The following is a 24,108-nucleotide window of genomic DNA, read 5'->3' on the forward strand; positions in this document are numbered from 1 at the left end:
AAACTGCAATAAGCAGTAATGATACACATAAGAACTTGGTTTGCTAGGAAGAAAGCACACTATAAAGCAGTGCAATCTAAAACTAAGGTAGGGGGAGAAGTCCAGAAAATGAGAGATAAGTCCCATTTCAAGCTTGTAAAAAAGCTGAAAAAAAATATTTTTGGTTTTTTTTTTTTTTAATTGAAACGTACTTGGTTTACAATGTGTTAGCCTCTGATGTATAGCAAAGTGATTCAGTTATACACTCTTTTTCATACTCTATTCCATTATGGTTTATTACAGGATATTGAATACAGTTCCCTGTGCTATACAATAGGACCTTGCTGTTTACCCATTCTATATATAATAGCTTGTATCTGCTAGTCCCACACTCCCAACCAACCCTCCTCTACCTCCCCTCCCCCTTGGCAACCACAAGTCCGTTTTCTACGACTTTGAGACTGTTTCTGTTTCATATGTGTCATATTTTAGACTCCACATATAAGTGATATCATATGGTATTTGCCTTTCTCTTTCTGATTTGCTTCACCTAGTATGATAATCTCTAGATCCATCCATGTTGCTACAAATGACATTATGAAATATTCTTTTAAAATGAGAAAGAAGTGGACTTGCCTGGTGGTCCAGTGGTTAAGACTTGGCAATTTCCACAGCAGAGGGCATATGTTCAATCCCTGGTCAGGGAACTAAGACCTTGCATGCCTCATAGCACAACCAAAACAATTTTTTGTATTAAATAAGTAAAATAAAAATTTTAAAAGAAAATATGTTTATTTTAAAAAACTAAGTTTTTTAAAAAATGATACAAATAAACATCATTTGATCCTACTCCTGCATTCTAGGTACCATGACTGTCAACCTTACCAAACAGCTATCTCAAGATGGATTTGGTTGTATTCGACATAGAGGACATCCAGATTCTGTATGCAGAACAAACTTAAGATAATTTAGCTTGATTGAAAAATAACACTCCAACCTCCCTCTTTCAATTCCATTATGATAGTCACTTGTAAAGAGTATATTTACTATTAGAACCAGAAAGGTCAACTTTTAGTTCAGAATTAATCTAATAATTCAAACATAACTTCTGATGGCCCTACTCAGACAATAAAAAGAAATAAGCACACAGACTGGAAAGAAATAAAACCATCTTCTTTCACCAATGGCCTGATTATGTACATAATATGTCCAAAGAAATCTACAAAGTACTAAAACTAATACACACACACACACACACACACACACACACACCCCCAAGCAAACACTTGGGAAATGAGTATTTTTTTAAATATTTTTTACTATTTTAAAATAAAAAAAAAATTTTTAGTATCACTTATGACATCAAAAAAATCAAATATCTATGGCAGAGACTCAATGAAAGACGAATAAGAACTCTACCTAAAAATACCTCAAAGTATTGCTAAAAAGATATTAAAGACCTAAACAGAGATACCATGTACATAGATTGGAAAACACAACACCATTAAGATGTCAATACTAATCAAATCCAATCAAATCCTAATCAATATCCCAGCAGGCATTTTGTAAAGACTAACAAGCTGATTCTAAAACTAATATGAAAATCCAAAGAACCTGGAGTAGCTAAAATAATTTTGATGAAAAAGTATACTATCTGATTTTAAGATTTACCTTGCTATAGCACTTAAGACAGTACAGTACTGGCATAAAGATAAATAGATCAATGAAATGTAACAGATAATCTAGAAATATATTCACACTTATACATCATTTTACAACAAACCACTACAATTCAGGTAGGGAAAGGCTGGTCTTTTCAACAAATGAGTCTGAAATAATTAGATATTTATATGAAAGAGAACACAACCTTTGTGTTGTGAAGGAATACCTTCACAACCTTGAAATAGGCAAAGATTCATCTGACAGGACAGAAAGGTTACTAAACAATAAGATCAAAACTGAAGAAATAAACTCCACTAAAATCAACATACTTATCAAAAGACACAATTAAGGAAATGATTAGGGAAGCCACGGGCTAGTGGAAAGACTCAAAATATTTATCTGACAAGAGTCACAACCAGGATACATGAGGATAATTTTTAAAACTAAACAATCCAATTTTTTTAAATGAGCAAAATACTTGACAGGCACTTCCCAAAAGAAGCTGTGAATGACTAATAGTTAACTGTGATGAATTATGAGATTATACTGAATATCAGCAGTCATCAGTGAACGGCAAATTAAGATCACAATGAGATACCACTTCATACCCAATAGGATGACTAAAAATGAAAATCTGACAATGCCAATTGTGAGAATGTAAAGCAACTTGAAATTTCACACACTGCTAAGAATATGATATAACCTTGTACTTTAGAATAGTCTGACAGTTTCTAAAAAAACTGAACATAAGACCCAGCAGTTCTGCTAAGAATATAATCAAGAAAAAAGTCAAAGTGTAAGTTTACCAAATCGTCCCCAGCAGCTTTATCAGTATAAAAAAAAGAGACAATTTAAGTGTCTATTAATAAGAAAATGGATAAACATCCTGTAGTACAATCATGCAAAGAATGGCATGTGTAATATGGAGAAATTTTAAAAACATGTTGAGCAAAAACTCAGACACAAGGAATGCATAGTGTATGATTTCACTTATATGAAACTCAAGAATGGATACAACTAATATATAGTGAAAAAAATAAGAACTTATGAGGGCTTCCCTGGTGGCTCAGTAGTAAAGAATCTGCCTGCCAATGCAGGAGACACAGGTTCAATCCCTGGTCCAGTAAGATCCCACATGCCTTGGAGTAACTGAGTTTGTGTGCTAGAGCCCAGGAGCCACAACTACTGAGCCCATCTGCCATAACTACTGAAACCCAAGTACCTAGAACTCGTGCTCTATAGCAAGAGAAGCCACTGAAATGACAAGTACAAGTACTGCAACTAGAGAGTAGTCCCACTCATCACAACTAGAGAAAAGTCCGTGCAGCAACAAAGACCAAGCACAGCCCAAAACAAACAAATTACACACACACACAAAAAAAACTATGGCTGCTTATGGGATTAACCAAAGAGAAAAACAAGGAATATTTCTGGGATGATGAAAATGTCCTATATTTTTAGTTTAGATGGCAGTAACATGGGAAGATACATTTGTGAAGATAAACTGTAAACTTGAGTTTTGTACATTTTACTGTGAGTAAACTATTACTCAACAAAGAAAAAATATCACGAGGATAATCCTTTAAAAAGAGATGAGATATGGGGGAATATTAAAAGTTCTGAGGAAAATGTGGCAGAGAGAGGAAGATGTTCTTTCCCCAAAAGAAAATAGCAATTACATAAGAACAACATGTACTAAACATCAGCATAACGTGGGCCCAACAATCCTTTCCACTAATCTTTCAACTTACTCAATAAATTTTAGGTAAGAAATACTCTCTGCCAGAACTTTGTAGGGCCTGAGGCCTCAGCAAAGTGAAGATCACTCTCTTTAGTTGAAAGTGACAGTGTCAGTCGTTTGAAGTTAAAGTCGCTCAGTAGTGTCCAACTGTTTATGACCTCATGGACTATACAGTCCATGGAATTCTCCAGGCCAGAATACTGGAGTGGGTAGCCGTTTCCTTCTCCAGGGGATCTTCCCAGAAATTGAACCGGGGTCTCCAGCATTGCAGGCAGATTATTTACCAGCTGAATTACCATGGAAGCCCTGTTAGTCATTTAGCTGTGCCCGACTCTTTGCGATCCCATCAACTGCAGCCCACCAGGCTGCCACTTTGGAGAACAGTGTGGAGATTCCTTAAAAAACTGGAACTAGAACTGCCATATGGCTCCCACACGATGGGGTGCTCTTCTCTTTGCATCTTTGGATCGACGTCCCCTCACGCTCGAAGATGGATTTTCCTGCTATGATCTAAATAAGTAGAGCTGTAACACTGAGCTGTAACACTGATTTATTTAAGAGCTATAACACGGTCTGTCCTCCGAGAGCTGTGACCCACTGAGGGGGCTTTAATGTCCATCACCCCACATTTTTGTTGTGACGAGACAAAGAACCGAGAAGCATACACTCGCCTGACATCTATGGTGCCGTGACTCGGGTTTAACCTGGCTGAAACAACCTCCACACGGAAGAGGCCAAGCACAGCAGGAGCCCAACTCACCGAAGCTCCCGTGGTAGAAGCAGAACACGAAGACAGCCCAGCGCAGGGGAAGGCCCATCGTGCTGGAAACCGGGGCAGCGAAAAACAAACTCAGCAGAAAGCCCAGGCGGCTCAGTCTCAGATTCCAAAAGACCTCCGGTTAAGGTCAACAAGCTACAACATGCAGTGCCAGTTCAACAAAGATACGAAACTACAGCTGACCACAGAAAACATCACTCACCCTTAGATGGACACCACTATAAGGACTCTGAGGCTTGAGACTAGCAAGAGGGGGAGGCCCAATACCCCTCGCTGTCCCAGTTCAGCAGGAAGTAGCCAGAAAGACCTCAACACCCGAAGGGGGAATGTTAGGTAGTTAGAATAGGGAAAAGGAGTCAAAAATGGCGGTGGCTAAAAGACAAGGAAGGGAAAAGCTCGCAAAAATAGAACAGAGGAAGGTCAAAGGAAGGTCCAAGGACCGGAGTGAGGACTTCAGGGAGAACAGCGCTCCTGCCTAAGCCCAATTTGCATAGGACAGGCCCAGGGGGAAGAAAAAAGACATATAAAAAGAGCCAAAGCGCTCTCTCTCACTCCTGCACGATGGGGTGCTCTTCTCTTTGTGTCTTTGGATCGACGTGCCCTCATGCTTCGAAGATGGATTTTCCTGCTATTATCTAAATAAAATAGAGCTGTAACACTGAAAAAAAAAAAAAAAGAACTGCCATATGACCCAGCAATCCCACTACTGGGCATACACACTGAGGAAACCAGATCTGAAAGAGACACGTGTACCCCAATGTTCATCGCAGCACTGTTTATAATAGCCAGGACATGGAAGCAACCTAAATGCCCACGAGCAGACGAATGGATAAGAAAGCTATGGTACATATACACAATCGAATATTACTCAGCCATTAAAAAGAATACATTTGAATCAGTTCTAATGAGAGGGATAAAACTGGAGCCCATTATACAGAGTGAAGTAAGCCAGAAAGATAAAGACCAATACAGTATACTAACGCATATATATGGAATTTAGAGAGATGGTAACAATAACCCTATATGCAAGACAGAAAAAGAGACACAGATGTATAGAACAGACTTTTGAACTCTATGGGAGAAGGCGAGGGTGGGATGATCTGAGAGAATAGCATCAAAACATGTATATTATCAAGTGTGAAACAGATCGCCAGTCCAGGTTGGACGCATGAGATCAGTGCTTGGGGCTGGTGCACTGGGATGACCCAGAGGGACAGGATGGGAAGGGAGGTGGGAGGGGGGTTTCAGGATGGGGAACATGTGTAAATCCATGGCTGATTCATGTCTATGTATGGCAAAAACCACTACAATATTGTAAAGTAATTAGCCTCCAACTAATAAAAAAAATGAAAAAAAAAAAAAAGAAAGAAAATTTTGGAAGAGAAAAATAATGGGAGCATATTTTTGTCCCACCAGAACATACAATAAATATACAATAATTAAAATAAAATAGCATATTTATAAGAACACAAAGTATTCATATTCTAGAAACAAACCCAAGTATGTATAGAACTCAATATATGGTAAAGAGAGCATAATCAATAACTCAGAAAATGTTGGCTATCCAACAGAATAAAAAAGATCACTGCCTCATTTCATTCACAAAAATTAATTTTAAGTAGTTATCTGAATGTTAAAAAATCTTTCTTTAGAAGAACTAAAAATACTGAAAAACAGAGAAGGTTCTCAGGGTCCAACAGAAGTCCTCAGACCACATCATGAGAATTTCTGACCTAAAGGGCAGACTAATATGTGCACAACCAGGGGTAAACCCCAAACTTTGCAAATAAACTCTGTCCCAAATCTTGGCTGTTAAACCATGCATGTGCAATAGAAACTCCAGGGTACACTAACAAAGAAGAAACTTCAAAGAAAAGATTTCAGCTGCTGTCACCAACAAAGAGAGAATGGAATTTTACTCCAATTAAGCAAATTGTGTGCTAAAACAAAAAAAAAATGTTCTTCAGAAAACACAACAGAATCTAGTCCATACATTCACTCAAAATACAAGTATAAAGTTAAGAAATTATTGGATACACACCCCTCCCCTAAAAAAGGCTTTCCAGGTGGCACCTGGAAAGTGGTTGGTAAAGAATTCATTGCCAATGCAGGAGATACAAGAGATGTGGGTCAATCCTTAGTTCAGGAAGATCCCCAGAGTAGGAAATAGCACCCCACTCCAGTATTCTTGTCTGGAAAATTTCATGGGCAGAGGGGCCTGGAGAGCTACAATCCATGAGGTCACAAAGACTGAGCAACTGAGTGCACACAAAAAAACACAAAACAAATTTAAAAAACCATGAAAATGTGACATATACTCAAGAGAACACAGTGAACAAATTCAACCTCAAGACCTAGATGTCACAATTGGAGGCCTAAAGGGCAGTATTTCCAAAACGACTTTAGAGATAAGCACTCACAGAGAATTAGAAATCATAAAAGGAACCAAAAATTTCTAGACATAAAACTACAATAACTGAATTGGAAAATACTCTACGTGGGTTTACCAGCAAACTGGAGACAGCAGAGATAAATTCTAAGAAATTATATGAGAGAAAAAAAAAGACTGAGTACAGTAGAGCCTCAGAGACATGTGGGGCAGTATCAAGAAGTCAAATATTATTTAAATTACAGAAGAAGAGAATAGGACAGAAATATATTTTAAAAATAATGGCAAAAAAAAAATAATAATGGCAAATGGGACTTCCCTGGTGGTCCAACAGTTAAGACTCAGCACTACCACTACAAGGGGCACAAGTATGATCCCTGATTAGGGAACTGAAGTCCCAAAGGCTGTACACTGTAGCCAAAGAGTAAAAAAGAAATTAATAATAATGCCCAAAATTTCCCCAATTTGGTGAAAAACAAAAGTTGACATATGCCATATTAATAAAACTAAAGAGGAAAAACACAAACAAAATACACCTATGAACATTCATAGACAGCTTAAAAAGATAAAGAAAAAAATCTTGAACGTAGCCAGAGAAAAGAACACCAAGCTAGAACAAAAATGAGAATTTCTCATCAAAAATTATAGAGAAGAAAAAACAATAGAACCACATTTTTAAAGAACTGGAGGGGAAATTTTTCAAGCCAAAATTCTTCAGCAAGACTATTCTTCAAAAACCAAGTAAAAGGGCTTCCCTGGTGGCTCAGTGGTAAAGAATCTGCCTGCTAACGCAGGAGACATGGGTTCGATCCTTGATCCAGGAGGATCCCACATTGCTGTGGAGCAGCAGAGCCTGTAAGCCACAACTATTGAGCCTGTGCTCCAGAGCCTGGGAGCTGCAACTACTGAAGCCTGAGCCCCCTAGAGCCCATGCTCCACAGCAAAGAGAAGCCCTCGCACCACAACCAGAGTAGCCCCTTCTTGCCACAACTAGATAAAAGCCAGCACAGCCAATAAATAAATTTAAAAAAAATTTTTTTAAATAAAGTTACATTTAAAGAAAAATAGTAGCTTTAGCCAGCCAGTATGGCAATTCAAAAAATTAAAAAACAATTAGCATATGATGGAAATATTGCACTTCTGGGTATATATTTAAGAGTTGAAAGGAACTCAGGTAGCTGCACATGCATGTTCACAACAGCATTATTCACAAAAGCCAGAAAGTGGAAATACACCCCTACATAGAAACAAGTTCTGTTCTGAGAGTGAGTTTGAGAGTCCAATTTGTTCATAAGTTCAAGAAAGTTAGCCTAAGTACCTAACTAACACAATCAGCTATGTAAAATTGTACCAAGTTTATAATACTTTTCACACAAATAGTACATAAAAAACAAACACAAAAAATAAAACAGAGGCTTCTCTGGTGGCTCAGTGGTAATGAATTCACTTGGCAATGCAGGGGTTATGAGTTTGATTCCTGATTCAGGAGGACACCCATGCTGCGCTCACGTGCCACAACTACGAACCTATGCTCTAGAGCCCAGGAGGCGCGATAACTGAGCCCACGTGCCACAACTACTGAAGCCTGTGCACCCTAAAGCCTGTGCTCTGCAACAAGGGAAGCCACTACAATGAGAAGCCCGCTCACCACAACCAGAGAAGAGCCCACACAGCAACAAAGACCCAGTGCAACCAAAATAATAGAATATTAAAAAAAAAAAAACATGTTTAATCTTACAGTATAGCACCTCAAAAGGTACACTAGTACAGTATGACAGCTGGCATACAGGGGCTGGCACTGAGTGAACAGACAAGAAGAGTTACTGACTGGAAGAGAGAGACGGTGGGAGATGGCAGAGCTGAAGGACTGACAGCAACAGGAGACAGCGGGCAAGCTGCAATTTCATTCATGCCTTACATGATTAGACACGTGAATCCATATTCACATCTTTGAAAGTTCACAACTTGAAGGTCTGTATATAAGGGACTTACTGTAACTCAAGTGTCCATTGATAGATAAACAGATAAGCAAAATGTGTTGTGTATGTGTATAAATATATACACACACAATGGAGTATTATTCTATTTTGAAAAGGAATGACATTCTGACAAATTCTACCACATGGATGAATCCTGAAGATATTAAGTATTAGAGATGAAAAACAAGCTACACACAAAAGGACAAATACTATAAGATTCTATTTATATGAGGGAGCTAAATAAGTGAATTTGCAGAAAATGAACAGTGGTTACCAAAAGTTTCAGACTAGGGGCAGTGAAATAGTTCAGTCTGGGTTGATGGAAACTTGAACAATGTAAAAATACTTAAAGCCACTGAATTTTACACTTGAAAATGTTTAAAATGGTAAACCTTATGTACAAATTGTCCTTGACTTACATTGGGGTTATTATGGCCCAATAAATCCTTTATAAATTGGAAATATCATTAAGTTCACATTAATATACCTTATCTATCAAATATTATACAGCTCAGCCTAAGCCTACCTTAAACATGCTCAGAACACTTACATTAGCCTACTTAGACAAAATCATCTAACAAAAAGCCTATTTTATGATATAATACTGAACATCTCACATAATTTGCTGAATACTTAAAGTGAAAAAAATAGTATATGGGTACAGAATGGTTTTAAGTGCATCACTTGCTTACCCTCATGATCAAATGGTTGACTGTGAGCTAGTTTGCTGCCCAGCATCTTGAGAGTGTACTGTACCACAAGTACTAGGCTGGGAAAAGATCAAAAGTCAAAGTACAATTTTCACTGAATGTGTCCAGTTTTTATACCAAACCCATCGAAAAACTTAAATCACCAAGAGTTGGAAACCATCTGAATATTTTACCACAATAAAAAAATAATCAACATAATTAACCACATTCATAGAATAAAAAAGAAAAATCATATGATTATCTCAATAGATACAGAATAAGATCTGAATAAATTATGATTTAAAAAAAACTTCTAGCTAATTAAAACAATTTCCCTGGTGGGACTATAGACTCTTAACAATGGACGGAGGTTCCTGACACTGTACAGGAGGCAGTGACCAAAATCATCCCCAAGAAAAAGAAAAGCAAAAAGGCAACATGGTTGTCTAAGGAGGCCTTAATAATAGTTGAGAAAAGAGGAGAAGCGAAAGGCAAAGGAGAAAAGGAAAGATATACCCATTTGAATTCAGAGTTCCAAAGAATAGCAAGGAGAGATAAGAAAGCCTTGCTCAGTGATCAATGAAAAGAAATAGAGGAAAACAATAGAATGGGAGAGATTAGAGATGTCTTCAAGAAAATTAGCGATACCAAGGGAATATTTCATGCAAAGATGGGCACAATAAAGGACAGAAATGGTATGGTCCTAACAGAAACAGAAGATATTAAGAAGAGGTGGCAAGAATACATAGAAAACTATACAAAAAAGACCTTCATGACCAAGATAATCATGATGGTGTGATAACTCACCTAGAGCCAGATATCCTGGAATGCAAAGTCAAGTGGGCCTTGGGAAACATCACTGCGAACAAAGCTAATGGAGGTGATGGAATTCCAGCTGACCTATTTCAAATTTTAAAAGATGATGCTCAAGAGGCAAGTCAGGTGGTCTGGTATTCCCATCTCTTGAAGAATTATCCACAGTTTACTGTGATCCACACAGTCAGAGGCTTTGGCATAGTCAATAAAGCAGAAACTCTCTTGCTTTTTCAATGATCCAACAGAAGTTGGCAATTTGATCTCTGGTTCTTCTGCCTTTTCTAAATCCAGCTTGAACATCTGGAAGTTCAAATTCCTTAAAAGATCAAATCCCTTATGACTTATACAGTGGAAGTGAGAAACAGATTTAAGGGACTAGATCTGATAGACAGAGTGCCTGATGAACTATGGACAGAGGTTCGTGACATTGTACAGGAGACAGGAATCAAGACCATCCCCAAGAAAAAGAAATGCAAAATAGTAAAATGGCTGCCTGAGGAGGCCTTACAAGTAGCTGTGAAAAGAAGAGAAGTGAAAAGCAAAGGAGAAAAAGAAAGGTATACCCACTTGAATGCAGAGTTCCAAAGAATAGCAAGGAGAGAAGAGAAAGCCTTCCTCAGTGATTAATGCAAAGAAATAAGAGGAAAACAACAGAATAGGAAAAAACTAGAGATCTCTTCAAGAAAATTAGAGATACCAAAGGAACATTTCATGCAAAGATGGGCTCAATAAAGGACAGAAATGGTAGGGACCTAACAGAAGCAGAGGATACTAAGAAGAGGTGGCAAGAATACACAGAAGAACTGTACAAAAAAGATCTTCATGACCCAGATAATCACAATGGTGTGATCACTCACACTCACCTAGAGCCAGACATCCTGGAATGTGAAGTCAAGTGGGCATTAAGAAGCATCACTACGAACAAAGCTAGTGGAGGTGATGGAATTCCAGTTGAGCTACTTCAAATCCTGAAAGATGATGCTGTGAAAGTACTGCATTCAATATGTCAGCAAATTTGGAAAACTCAGCAGTGGCCACAGGACTGGAAAAGGTCAATTTTCATTCCAATTGCAAAGAAAGGCAATGCCAAAGGATGCTCACACTAAAACACAATTGCACTCATCTCACAGGCTAGTAAAGTAATGCCCAAAATTCTCCAAGCCAGGCTTCAACAGTACGTGAACCGTGAACTTCCAGATGTTCAAGCTGGTTTTAGAAAAGGCCAAGGAACCAGAGATCAAACTGCCAATATCCGCTGGATCATCAAAAAAGCAAAAGAGAGTTTCAGAAAAACATCTATTTCTGCTTTATTGACTATGCCAAAGCCTTTTACTGTGTGGATCATAATAAACTGTGGAAAATTCTTAAAGAGTTGGGAATACCAGACCACCTGACCTGCCTCTTGAGAAACCTGTATGCAGGTCAGAAAGCAACAGTTAGAACTGGACATGGAACAACAGACTGGTTCCAAATTGGGAAAGGAGTACATCAAGGCTGCATACAGTCGCCCTGCTTATTTAACTTATATGCAGAGTACATCATGAGAAACACTGAGCTGGAGGAAGCACAGGCTGGAATCAAGATTGCCGGGAAAAATATCAGTAACCTCAGATATGCAGATGACACCACCCTGATGGCAGAAAGTGAAGAACTAAAGGGTCTCTTGAAAGTGAAAGAGGAGAGTGAAAAAGGTGGCTTGAAGCTCAGCATTCAGAAAACTAAGATGATGGCATCTGGTCTGATCACTTCATGGCAAATAGATGGGGAAACAGTGGAAAAAGTGGCTGACTTTATTTTTCTGGGCTCCAAAATCACTGCAGATGGTGATTGCAGCCATGACATTAAAAGATGCTTACTCCTTGGAAGAAAAGTTATGACCAACCTAGATAACATATTAAAAAGCAGAGACATTACTTTGTCAACAAAGGTCCATCTAGTCAAGACTATGGTTTTTCCAGTGGTCGTGTGTGGATGTGAAGAGTTGGACTATAAAGAAAGCTGAGCACCAAAGATTGATGTTTTGAACTGTGGTGTTGGAGAAGACTCTTGAGAGTCCCTTGGACTGCAAGGAGATCCAACCAGTCCATCCTAAAGGAGATCAGTCCTGGGTGTTCATTGGAAAGACTGATGTTGAAGCTGAAACTCCAATACTTTGGCCACCTGATGCAAAGAGCTGACTCATTGGAAAAGACCCTGATGCTGGGAAAGATTGAGGGCAGGAGAAGGCGACGACAGAGGATGAGATGGTTGGATGGCATCACCAACTCGATGGACATGGGTTTGGGTGGACTCCGGGAGTTGGTGATGGACAGGGAGGCCTGGCGTGCTGCAGTTCATGGGGTTGCAAAGAGTCAGACACGACTGAGCGACTAAACCAAACTGAACTGAACAAAGCCTTGACTGTGTAGATCACAACAAACTGTGGAAAATTCTTTAAGAGATGGGAATACCAGATTACCTTACCTGCCTCTTGAGAACTCTGTATGTAGGTCAGAAAGCAACAGTTAGAACTAGACATGGAACAACAGACTGGTTCCAAATTGGGAAAGAAGTACATCAAGGCTGCATATTGTCACCCTGATTATTTAACTTATATGCAGAGTACATCATGCAAAATGTCAGGCTGGATGAAGCACAAGCTGGAGTCACGACTGCAGGGAGAAATATTAATAACCTCAGATATGCAGATAACACCATCCTTATGGCAGAAAGCGAAGAACAACTAAAGAGCCTCTTGATGAAAGTGAAAGAGGAGAGTGAAAACGCTGGTTTAAAACTCAACATTCAAAAAACTAAGATCATGGCATCCGGTCCCTTCACTTCATGGCAAATAGATGGGGAAACAATGGAAACATGACAAGACTTTATTTTTTTGGGTTCCAAAATCTCTGCAGATGGTAACTGCAGCCAGAAAATTAAAGACTCTTGCTCCTTGGAAGAAAAGCTATGACCAACTTAGACAGCATATTAAAAAGCAGAGACATTGCCGACAAAGGTCCATCTAGTCAAAGCTATAGTTTTTCCAGCAGTCATGTACGGATGTGAGAGTTGGACTATAAAGAAAGCTGAGCACCAAAGAATTGATGCTTTTGAACTGTAGTGTTGGAGAAGACTCTTGAGAGTCCCTTGGACTGCAAGGAGATCAAACCAGTCAATCCTAAAAGAAATCCTCCAGAATATTCACTGAAAGGACTGATGCTGAAACTGAAACTCCAATACTTTGGAGTTTGTAAACAACTGACTCATTGGAAAAGACCCTGATGCTGGGAAAGAGTGAAGGCAGGAGAAGAGGACGGCAGAGGATGAGATGGTTAGATGGCATCACTGACTGGATGGACATGCGTTTGAGCAAGCTTCGGAAGTTGGTGATGGACAGGAAGGCCTGGTGCTACAGTCCATTGGGTTGCAAAGAGTCAGACATGACTGAGCAACTGAACTGAACTGATGAAAATCTCAAACTCTTAGTAGTGAAACACTGGATGTTTCACTGCTAAAATTGGGAAGAAGGCAATGATGCCTACTCTCAACAATTCTATTTAAAATTTTATTAAGGGTCCTGGTTACTGCAATAAAAATAAGAAATGAAAGGTACAAAAATTGATAAAGAAGTAAACTGTCCCTGTTTGCAAACAACATGACTATGAATGTAGAAAATGAGAAAGAATTAACAAAAAGATTATGAATCTTTACATTTAACCACATCAAAACACAAAATTAATATACAAAATTATTCTATGTCTATGAAGTACCAACGGCTTCCCAGGTGGCTCAGTAGTAAAGAATCCACCTGCCAAGCAGGACACACAGGTTTGACCCCTGGGTGGGGAAGATCCCCTGGAGAAGAAAATCGAAACTCACTCCAGTATTCTTCCCAAGGGAAGCCCACAGACCGAGGAGCCCAGTGGGCTACAGTCCATGGGGTCACAACGAGTCGGACAGGATTCAGTGACTAAACGCCACTACAACAGATGTTCTAGCAAAAAAATGAAAAATAGAATCAAAACATAATTCCACTTCAAACTGCATCATATAAAATATTTAGCAATAAATTAACAAAAAATATGCAAGCCATCACCAAAAACTACAAAATATTGCTGAGGTGAAGATGACTTAAAAAGTGAAGAGATGTCAAGCTTCAAGAGTGCCAAAAAGTTACTTCTCAAAAAAATCTATAAACTCAACACAATCCCAATCATAGGCTCAGCACAATCATAATCCTTTTTATATAAACTGACAAACTTATTCTAAAATTCATAATGGAAACATAAGATCCTAGAATAGACAAAACAATCTGGGAAAACAACAAAAGATAGAAAATCTGCATTCACTAAATCTAGGACTTATTCTAACACTGTTCAGTGGTTCTCAGTTGGAGACAATTTTGCAACTCAGGGGACACCTGATGGCTCAACAGTAAAGAATCTGCTTGCGATGCAGGAGACACAGGTTCAATCCCTGGGTCAGGAAGATCCCCTGGAGAAGGAAATGGCAACCCATTTCAGTATTCTTGCCTGGGAAATCCCATGGACAGAGGAGCCTGGTGGGCTACAGTCCAAGGGGTCACAAGAGTCAGACACAACTTAGTGACTAAACTACCACCAGATACAGTTTTGGTTTTCCTAGATTTCAGTAGCACCCTCCCAGTTGGGAAGAGGCCAGAGATACTAATAAAATTCTATAATACACAATACAGCCCCACAACAACCTGGAAAAAATTTCAACAGTGCCAAAGTTAGGAATCTCTAAACTACAATAGCCAAGACAATGTGGTTTGTTGTTGTTCCGTTGCTCAGTCGTGTCCGACTCTTTGCGCATCTGAAGAAGCAGTACTCAAGCCTTCCCTGTACATCACCATTTCCTGGAGTTTGCTCAAACTCATGTCCACTGAGTCGGTGATGCCATCCAACCATTTCATCATCTGTTGCCCCCTTCTCCTCCTGCCTTTACTCTTTCCCAGCATCAGGGTCTTTTCCAATGCATCAGCTCTTTGCATCAGGTAGCCAAAGTATTAGAGCTTCACCATCATTCCTTCCAGTGAACACTCAGGGTTGATTTCCTTTAGCATTGACTGATTTGATCTCCTCGCAGTCCAAGGGACTCTCAAGAGTCTTCTCCAACACCACAGTTCAAAGGCATCAGTTCTTCAGTATTCAACCTTTTTTACTGTCCAGCTTTCATATCCATACATGACTACTAGAAAAACCATAGCGTTGACTATATGGACCTTTGTAGGCAAAGCAATGTCTCTGTTTTTAATATGCTATCTAGGTTTGTCATTGCAAGGAGCAATGACAAGGAGCAAGTGTCTTTTAATTTCATGGCTTCAGTCACCATCCACCATAATTTTGGAGCTGAAGAAAATAAAAGTACTGATGTCAGTACAATGTGCTACTGACAATCAGGATTTTCCAACAGATAAATCAAACAGAATACAGATTCCAGAAGGTAAACTCCAGGCCAACTGACTGACAAAGGCATCAATGCAATTAAATTGAAAGAAGTGTTTTCAACAGAAGGTCCTAGAATAAGATAGCTGTGTATAAAAATTGAACTGTGATTCTCACCTCACCACACACATCATTAGTTCACAATGGATCAGAGACCTAAATAAAAAGCTAACATGCTAAATTCTAGAAGAAAAACACAGTATCTTTACAACTTAGCAAAACAATCTGTGAAGACTTAAAAGCAGAATACATAAAAGATTCCTACAATTCAATAAAAGCCCAATTAAAATACGGGCAGGGGGACTTCCCTGGTGGTCCAGTGGATCAGAGTCCAGCTTCCAATGCAGGGAACATGGGTTCAGTCCCTGGTCAGGGAACTATATCACACATGCTGCGGGGCAGCTACTAAGCCCACAGGCCAGAACTACAGAGCCCATGTGCTCTGGAGCACGTCTTCCTCAGCAAAAAGTAAATAAATTCGGACAAAAAACTTGAACAGACATTTCACCAAAAACGACACACAAATGGCTAACAAGCACGTGAAAAAAATGGTCAGTACCAATATTCATCACAAAATACAAAAGTAAAACAAGACACAGAAATACAAATTAATTCCACAAACTACAAAACGATTGTGCATATATGTATGTGCTCAGTCACTCAGTCATGTCCAACTCTTTATGACCCCATGGATTGTAGCACACCAGGCTCCTCTGTCCATGGAATTTTCAGGAAAGAATATTGGAGTGGGTTGCCATTTCCTATACCCATTAGGAAGACTAAACTTTACAAGACTGAAAACAAGCAATTGTTGGTGAAAATATGAAACTACCCCAACTCTCACATATTGCTGGTGGTTAGGTAAAATGTTACAATAGCTCTAGCAGTTTCTCATAAAGTTAAGTATACACTTACCCTAGGACCCAGTAATTCTACTCCGAGATATTTACCCAAAAGAAATAAAAACCTACGTCTACAAAAGGCCTCACATAAGAATGGTCTCCTTTATTCGTAACAGTGAATACATCTGTCAACAAGTGACGCACTGTGGTATATTCATACAACAGACCACTATTTAGCAATAAAAATAATGATACATCCAATAACCTACAATAATCTCAAACACTATGTAAAACAAGCCAGCATAAAGAGTATGGTACTGTATGATAACACATATATCCAGCTGTAAAGTAGGCAAAGTAATCTATGGTTTAAAAGAAAAAAGGAAAAGAATAGCAGATGCCTTGGCAGGGCAGGGGGCACGGGAGCAGCATGAGTGAGGAACATGGGCATCAAGTGGAAAGATTCACTATGGACATTTCTGGGATGACAAACATGTCCAGTATCTTGAGTGAAGACTCTTACATGATGTAAATAAACATTTATCAAAATAAGCAGTTTTGTGCATTATGTATATTTTATTTAAAACAACTATTTTTTAAAAATCTAGTAGGGACGGGAGTAGACAGATAATATTAAAGTAAGAAATTGAAGAACTGCTGAACCTGAGTGACAGGCACATAGGGGTTCATTATACTATTTTTGTTTACCTTATATATGCTTGAAACTTTCCATAATTAAAGGTATTTAAAAAATAACTTCTCTTAATTCCCTCTCAGTGGAGGAAGAAAACTAATAATCAACTGTTCTCGACATAAATTACAATCTTACTTCTTATTTCTCTGACTTTTCTTTATGCTGAATAATCCATCCCTTACACTTTCTTTAATCTCATTCATCACAGCACAGCTCACCTTGAGATCTGTTCAGATTTTTCCATGATTGACTTATTTATTACTACCTATAGGGAGAAAAGGATTGGAAAGCGCTAACCCTCCTTTCGCCCATACTACCTGATAGCAATATGCCACCTACACTGAATACATTTCCTAACTTAAATTCCAATATTGAACTTAGCAGCTAGAATTTTAATCTTATTCATTTACCTCTCTCATGAGAATTCATTTGCAATGCAAATAAGGACCTTATTCTATTGACAATTTCTTCAGATATGGCATAAAGGATACCCAGTGAATATGTGTAAATCAAATATTTAAGAAATATCAGAGCTGACAAATACACAGTTAAGCTCTCTTTTTGATAGTACAAATTTATTTCCCACCTCAGTTATATCCATTGTGTTTTGCCTTTAACCTTATTGGTATGTATGTCTTCATTTCAAGTGGAATAGATCTGTGTTTAAAAACTTCACATCTCTTTATTCAAAAATGCAATCACACAATATTTTAAATCAGTAAGTCAATTTAATCTATACATCTCACTGTATGAAGTGATGTGATTTCTATATATAGTATTATTTTTTCTGCTCTTACTCATATGGATAAAGAAAAGTCACAATGCTTTGAAAATCTCAAATTCTGTTTAACCACCATAAAGCTAAAAATCTCTAGCAAATATGAAAATTCAGAGCTCCTTAGAAACAGCTAAAGTGTAGTTAAGAATAGATTTTTAACAAAACCAAAGATTACTTGAAAAGAATTTGTCTAACAAAGCACCTATATAAGCCCAAGACCAAATTGTTAGTTCCCTCCCGTGAAATACAGGAAATCAAGGTTTGTTCTCAGAGTATGTGCTTCAGTAAATATTTGGAACATGGTTTATAAGCAAAACCATCATTATCTTGGATTAGGATTTTCAAACATTCTAAAGGAGAAAGCACGAGAAAAGTAATCATCAGGAGAAGCAGAAATAAAATCACTCACAAAGAACATTATACATATAAAATTTTATTATTAAAAAACAGTTCACAAATATCTTACAAATATTAATTGCCACAGATTCAAATCCAAGTTCTTCCAGATGCCATTTTATATTCATAAATTATACATAACTTTTAGAACATTTACTTTAAATGTACCAAATGCAGCAAAAGACTTAGAAAAAGAAGTTTCAAAGCAAATACTCATTTAGAGACACCAGCAAATAGATCTGACCTTTTCAAGTGGCTTTCCCAAAGAGTTTCCAATCAATTTCCAATCATTCAAGACTTCTTCAACTTTGGAAATAAACCTAGGAAGGAGGAAAAAACTTTCAAACTATGTAATCACATTTTTTCCTATTGTTATACAATTTCTTTGTTTTTTTTTTTAATATTTTAACATTTTTAACAGAAGGCTTGTAAAGTTTAGTATTGTTATCGTAAATGTATCAACGTGGAACAAAAAACAAAAAAGTAATCTTTAGCCCAAGAATTCTTAGATTTTAATTCTTTTCAGATTTTTTTAAAGTCTTAGATGTTTTTTTCATTTTTCAAAAATCTACTGCCTACCCAATGCCATTCTGGTTTCTATAAAATATAAAATAAAAATAAATCTCTCCATATTGAAATGAAAATAGTAAACCTGGACAAGTAAAAATTGACAGAATAAAATGATACTATTAAGGATAACTGGGCTTCCCAAGTGGTGCTACTGGTAAAGAACCCGCCTGCCAATGCAGGAGACATGAGAGACACAGGTTCAACAGCTGGGTCAGGAAGATCCCCTGGAAGAGGGCATGGCAACAGACTCCAGTATTCTTGCCTGCCATGGACAGAGGAGAGTCTGGTAGTCTACCATAGGGTCACAGAGTCAGACACCACTGAAGCAACTCAGCACACACACACAAGCTACCTAGGTGGCACTTGTAAAGAACCCACCTTCCAATGCAGGAGACGTAAGAGACAAGGGTTCAATCCCTGAGCAAGGAAGATTCCCTGGAGTAGGAAATGGTAATCCACTCCAGTAATCTTGCCTGGAAAATTCCATGGACAGAGGAGCCTTGTGGGCTACAGTCCGTGGGGGTCACAAAGAGTCAGACACGACTGAGCACACACACATACACACATAAAGATAATTCTGAAACCAATAATCTCTTCACTATGCTCCAAATAACTTATCTATTTTAATTAACTTTCTTTAAAAATACTTATGAATTCTCTGATTTGCCTTCCACTCCTCCAAAAAACATTATTTGGGAACTTTGCCCATCAAAATAAAACAAGTTTTAATGGACACCTGGCAAGAAACAAAGTAGATTTGTCAGCTTTAAGGGATTTTAAACTTTTCACTGTCTGATCTTTAATGATCAAGCAGACCTATCAAAGAGAATGAATTTGGACTAGCAATACACTCTATATCAGCAAATGAACACTGTCAAATCTCAGTAGTAGTGTTCAATATATATAAAAGGACACTTTCAGCTTAGTCACTCAGTTGTGTACAATTCTTTGTGACCCCATGGACTGTAGCTCGCCAGGCTCCTCTGTCCATGGGGATTTTTCAGGCAAGAATACTGGAGTGGGTTGCCATGCCCTTCTCCAGGGGATCTTCCCAACCCAGGGATCCAACTCAGGTATCCAGCACTGCAGGCAGATTCTTTACCGTATAAGCCACCACAGAAGCCCAAGCCACCAAGAAGCTGACTACTTATACTATATATGTATGATGCAATCTAACAGCAACATTGCTCTCCTAAAACATCCACATATTATTGCCAGAGTACTAAAATTAATTCTAGTAAAAATACATTCACAAGTATCAGGTTTTGCCATCAGGGACATTATAAATTATTATTTACATTCTTGATGTAAGTTTTTATGATTCAACTATACCTTCTAATTATTCCTCTTTAAAATGAAGATATTAATATAGTATTTTGAAGGGATTCAAATGGCAATTATCTGCTCTAATAAAGAGTGCTCTAGAAATAATATGTTTACAAAACAAAATAAAAATTTAAATGTATGTATATATAAGTGAAAATCTGTACATGAAATATACATTACATTTACAAAGGTAAAAAACTGGAAACTATCTTAGGTCCAACTGCAGCAAAAAGTTGTAAATTAATGACATATCCACTCAATGGACTAATATTCACCCATTAAAAATCATGTTTTGAAGCCCGCTTGAGGAAATAAGAAAAAGTCGATATGTTAAATGAAAACATGAAGCTATAGATATAAGTATGAATACAGTTTAACATAAGTTTATAACACACACAGATTACATGGAATTTTCTCGAAATATTAATAGTAGCTATCTCCTGGTGGTAGAATTACAGATGATTTTTCTTTTTTTCTTTTCTAATGAAGTATTTCAATAAATATCATGGCTTCCCTGATAGCTCAGTTGGTAAAGTTCGATTCCTGGGTCAGGAACATCCACTGGAGAAGGGATAGGCTATCCACTCCAGAATTCTTGGGCTTCCCTTGTGGCTCAGCTGGTAAAGAATCCGCCTGCAATGCAGGAGACCTGGGTTTGATCCCTGGGTGGGGAAGATCCCCTGGAGAAGGGAAAGGCTACCCACTCCAGTATTCTGGCCTAGAGAATTCCATAGACTGCATAGCCCATGGGGTTGCAAAAAGTTGGACACAACTGTGTGACTTTCACTTCACTTCATGTTAATAAAAGGGCTTCCCAAGTGGCACTAGTAGTAAAGAAGCCCCTTGCCAATGCAAGAGACTTAAGAGACTCGGGTTCCATCTCTTGGTTGGGAAGATCTGCTAGAGAAGCAAATGGCAACCCACTCCAGTATTCTTGCCTGGGGAATCATATGGACAGAGGAGCCTGGAAGGCTACAGTCCATAGCATCACAAAGAGTCAGACTCTACTGAAGGGACTTCACATTTTAATTTCACAGTAAAAGAAGGAACACCTTAAAATATTCACTGTTAGCAATACTATCAGTACTAAAACAGACCAAAATTGGAGCCTATTCTGTAAGTATTGAGATTTGATGAGAAAAATGTAATAACCACCCCTGAAAGCTTTCTAGATCTCACCTGAAGGGTCACTTCCTCTTACTCCTCAATATTAGGTTCTTTTGTTATATGCTCTTAAAAACTGTTTCTCTCTCTTCTCAGCTCTCATTTCAACTGTAACTACAGACTCACTTGTATTATTATTTATTCACATCCTTCTTTTCCATTAGTTTTGTATGTTCATCAACAGCAAGAACCAACTGTTTTCACTGACCACCACATCCTTATGCCCTGCATTGTGCTTGATACATGTTCACTCAATATTTTTTCAACGAACAAATAATAAAAGGAGTTATTGGTTTCTATAAATTGCCATACAGCTCATAACATACTGACAAGAAATTTCATTCAAACATTAAACTCAAGGTTTAAAAGACTCCAAAGTCTTACCATTTTCCTACGAACTGTAAAATGCTAGTTTCATTCTATAAACAAGAACATAAAGCCAAAAATCAAATTTCCTACTTTGAGGTAGTTTTCATAACTCTGTTAACAACTACCTCCAAATAAGGAGTTAGAAGGATTTAATATTTCACCTGAGGATATTTTAAATATTTAGCTAGTGGAAAGTGATCATTTATCCATTAAATACTCTCACTCTCAAAATTCAAACTACTACATTTTCTAACTACCTTTAAGACATTAAGTTATTATTTCAAATGCAACAGGTCTAAAACTATATTCTTCTCTCTTTGCCACTTTCTTATCTTCACTCTCCTAGGCAAGAAACTGCAGTTTCATGTTTTTTTTTTCCTCCCACATCTCATCAAGTTTATCTTCTACTTCTTTGAAATGTCTTACAATCTTCCCTCCTACCCTTTCTCTCCAGTTTCCTAACCACCAACCTAACCAAAATAGTAACTCACTTGCCTTCATTTCACCTCATCTTGGCAAACAGCTCTCATAACACAAAATCAAGGGTCTCTCGCTACTGCTCTGTAATGGCTCTAAAGCATGGTTCTCTTGACCCAGCAGTAGCACCTGGGATTTTCTTAGAAATGAAAATTTTTGAATCCACCTCACACATACAGAATTATAAACTAGGATTCTGATGCACACTAAAGTTTGAGAATCACTAGTCTTAAAGCATCAAATTTAGATTCCTTTACTTGGCTTTGGAGGTTGTCTATAACCTGGTTTTATCTTAATAATCTTATTTATTTTCCTTCAACAAACAGTCTTCACTCCAGTAAAGATGTTTCATTAAATCCCAAAGGTTTTCACCTGTTTCTGCTCCTGTCAGGACCCTCTCATATTTAACCAGTTTTTTTTCCATTTAACCAGTTATTTTCCACTTTCCAAGCCTGGCACATTTCCCGTCTTTTCTATGAAAATACCTCCAACAATTAAAACCCACAATTACCATCCTTATACTAACATAACTATTTGCTGTTTTGTTTTTTTAACACAGAGATCAAAGGATTTCTTTTGATTTTGTTCTTTTCTATTAGTGTAGTTCTGAACACATGGTACCTACTCAATAAAGCCGTGCCTGGGTGGTCATGTCTTACCTTTTTGGGAGGAGGTGGGGGTGGGGCGGGGACCACAGGTCAAACTAGCATCCCAGCAGGGAGCTTTTCTATGCCATTTAATGACATGACATTCACAACCAGATGGATTTCCTCTCCCAATGAGAAAGATTATAAAAAATTCCAACAAGCTAACTGCTGACCTCAGTACTCAAAAAACCTGAAGGGCCTCTTGGACAACGAACTGACAACATCTCGACCTAAGCTATCACTCCTCCACAAACTTGGCATTCAACTAATTTCAGTGATCCAACAATTTCACTCAGCTGCTCAACTGGAGTTTGATGATACAGGAATTTGGAGTTTCGATGGCAAAGGAAGCCTGGGTCACATTACCCACTGAAATGGAACAACTAAGCGTTCCAAAGCCACACACAAACTGTTTCGAAAGGTTACCCTAAAAAAAAGGATGGAGATGGTGGAAATGTGGCAGATGGACAACCACCAGGATTCAGAAGAAAGGCCTCCTCTTGAAACGGATGTACAAGGAAAGAGGGCGGAAAAAAGCAGCTGCGAAGTTTGTTGCTTACTATAACAAACGAATTGGCTAAACGGAAATTAACACAAGAACGGAAGGTAGCCTCCGGAACTGTTTCGGCGGGTGATCAACAACTAGAGGACCAAAAGTCTAATGAAAGTGATTTTAAAAGGAGAGAAAACAAAACTTCAGAGAGCCAGAGTCTCCGGGGTTTGACAGATGGGGGCGGGACGGGGCTTGTCAGACTCGAGACGTGGAAGAGGATTGCGGTGGACCACAGAAGGGAGGAAGCGAAGACCGGGGAGCCAAGGGGCTTACTTTTCCCGCAGAAGTGGCGTCACTTGTGGTCAAGGTTGGGGAAGTAGCCGGGCGGGCCCGGGGCCCAAACTGCTGGTAACCAATGATACGACTCACTCACCTTTCCCATTCCGAGGCAGTGGTGAAGTCCGTGATCTCAAATACCTCGGACTCGGGCTGCGTAAGTGAAAAGAAAGAAAGAGATTGAGCTCCCGGGCGCTGACACGGAAGGGCTAACTTAAACAGAGACAGGGATAGGTAGGGGGCAGACACCTCACCTCACTGTCAGCCGCCATCTTGGGGAACGCCGATGTGGGCGCTAGGACTGCCGGGAAAAAAAGCAGGAAGGCGAGGGGAGGGGGGGAAAGCCGAGAATGTGCGGGGGCGGGGCGAGGGCGGAGCCTACAAGCAGGCCCGCCCTCGGAGGCACCTCTTCCGGTTAGTTTGGCGAAGTCTCCTGAGGCTGAAGGCGTTTAATTTTTCTTCTGTAATAATACATTTTGTTCATGAGAAGAAAGAACTTACACTACCCTCAAGTCCCCGTTCTCTAGCTGATTTAA

At 38.6% G+C, this 24,108-nt stretch overlaps 1 protein-coding gene across 4 annotated transcripts in view; it reads right to left on the reverse strand.

Moving 5' to 3' along the window:
* Nucleotides 1-23,873, reverse strand: part of RAB3GAP1 (RAB3 GTPase activating protein catalytic subunit 1) — a 96,149-nt gene extending 72,276 nt beyond the window's left edge. Inside the window, exons 1-4 of one of the 4 annotated variants that reach the window (XM_061135409.1) lie at nucleotides 23,827-23,871; nucleotides 23,670-23,725; nucleotides 21,635-21,669; nucleotides 18,435-18,510 (exon numbers count right to left, since the gene is read on the reverse strand). In XM_061135409.1, coding sequence (XP_060991392.1) covers nucleotides 18,435-18,510; nucleotides 21,635-21,669; nucleotides 23,670-23,678 — 120 coding nt within the window. In that variant the 5' untranslated portion in view covers nucleotides 23,679-23,725; nucleotides 23,827-23,871. Of the gene's footprint in view, nucleotides 1-13,891; nucleotides 14,007-18,434; nucleotides 18,511-21,634; nucleotides 21,670-23,669; nucleotides 23,726-23,826 lie in introns of those variants that run through there. The other 3 variants (XM_061135408.1, XM_061135411.1, XM_061135410.1) reach the window with 3 other exon arrangements.
* Nucleotides 23,874-24,108: the final 235 nt, after the last annotated feature.

The sequence above is a fragment of the Dama dama genome, chromosome 33, assembly GCF_033118175.1.
Source record: "Dama dama isolate Ldn47 chromosome 33, ASM3311817v1, whole genome shotgun sequence".
In the NCBI taxonomy this organism is placed as follows: domain Eukaryota; kingdom Metazoa; phylum Chordata; class Mammalia; order Artiodactyla; family Cervidae; genus Dama; species Dama dama.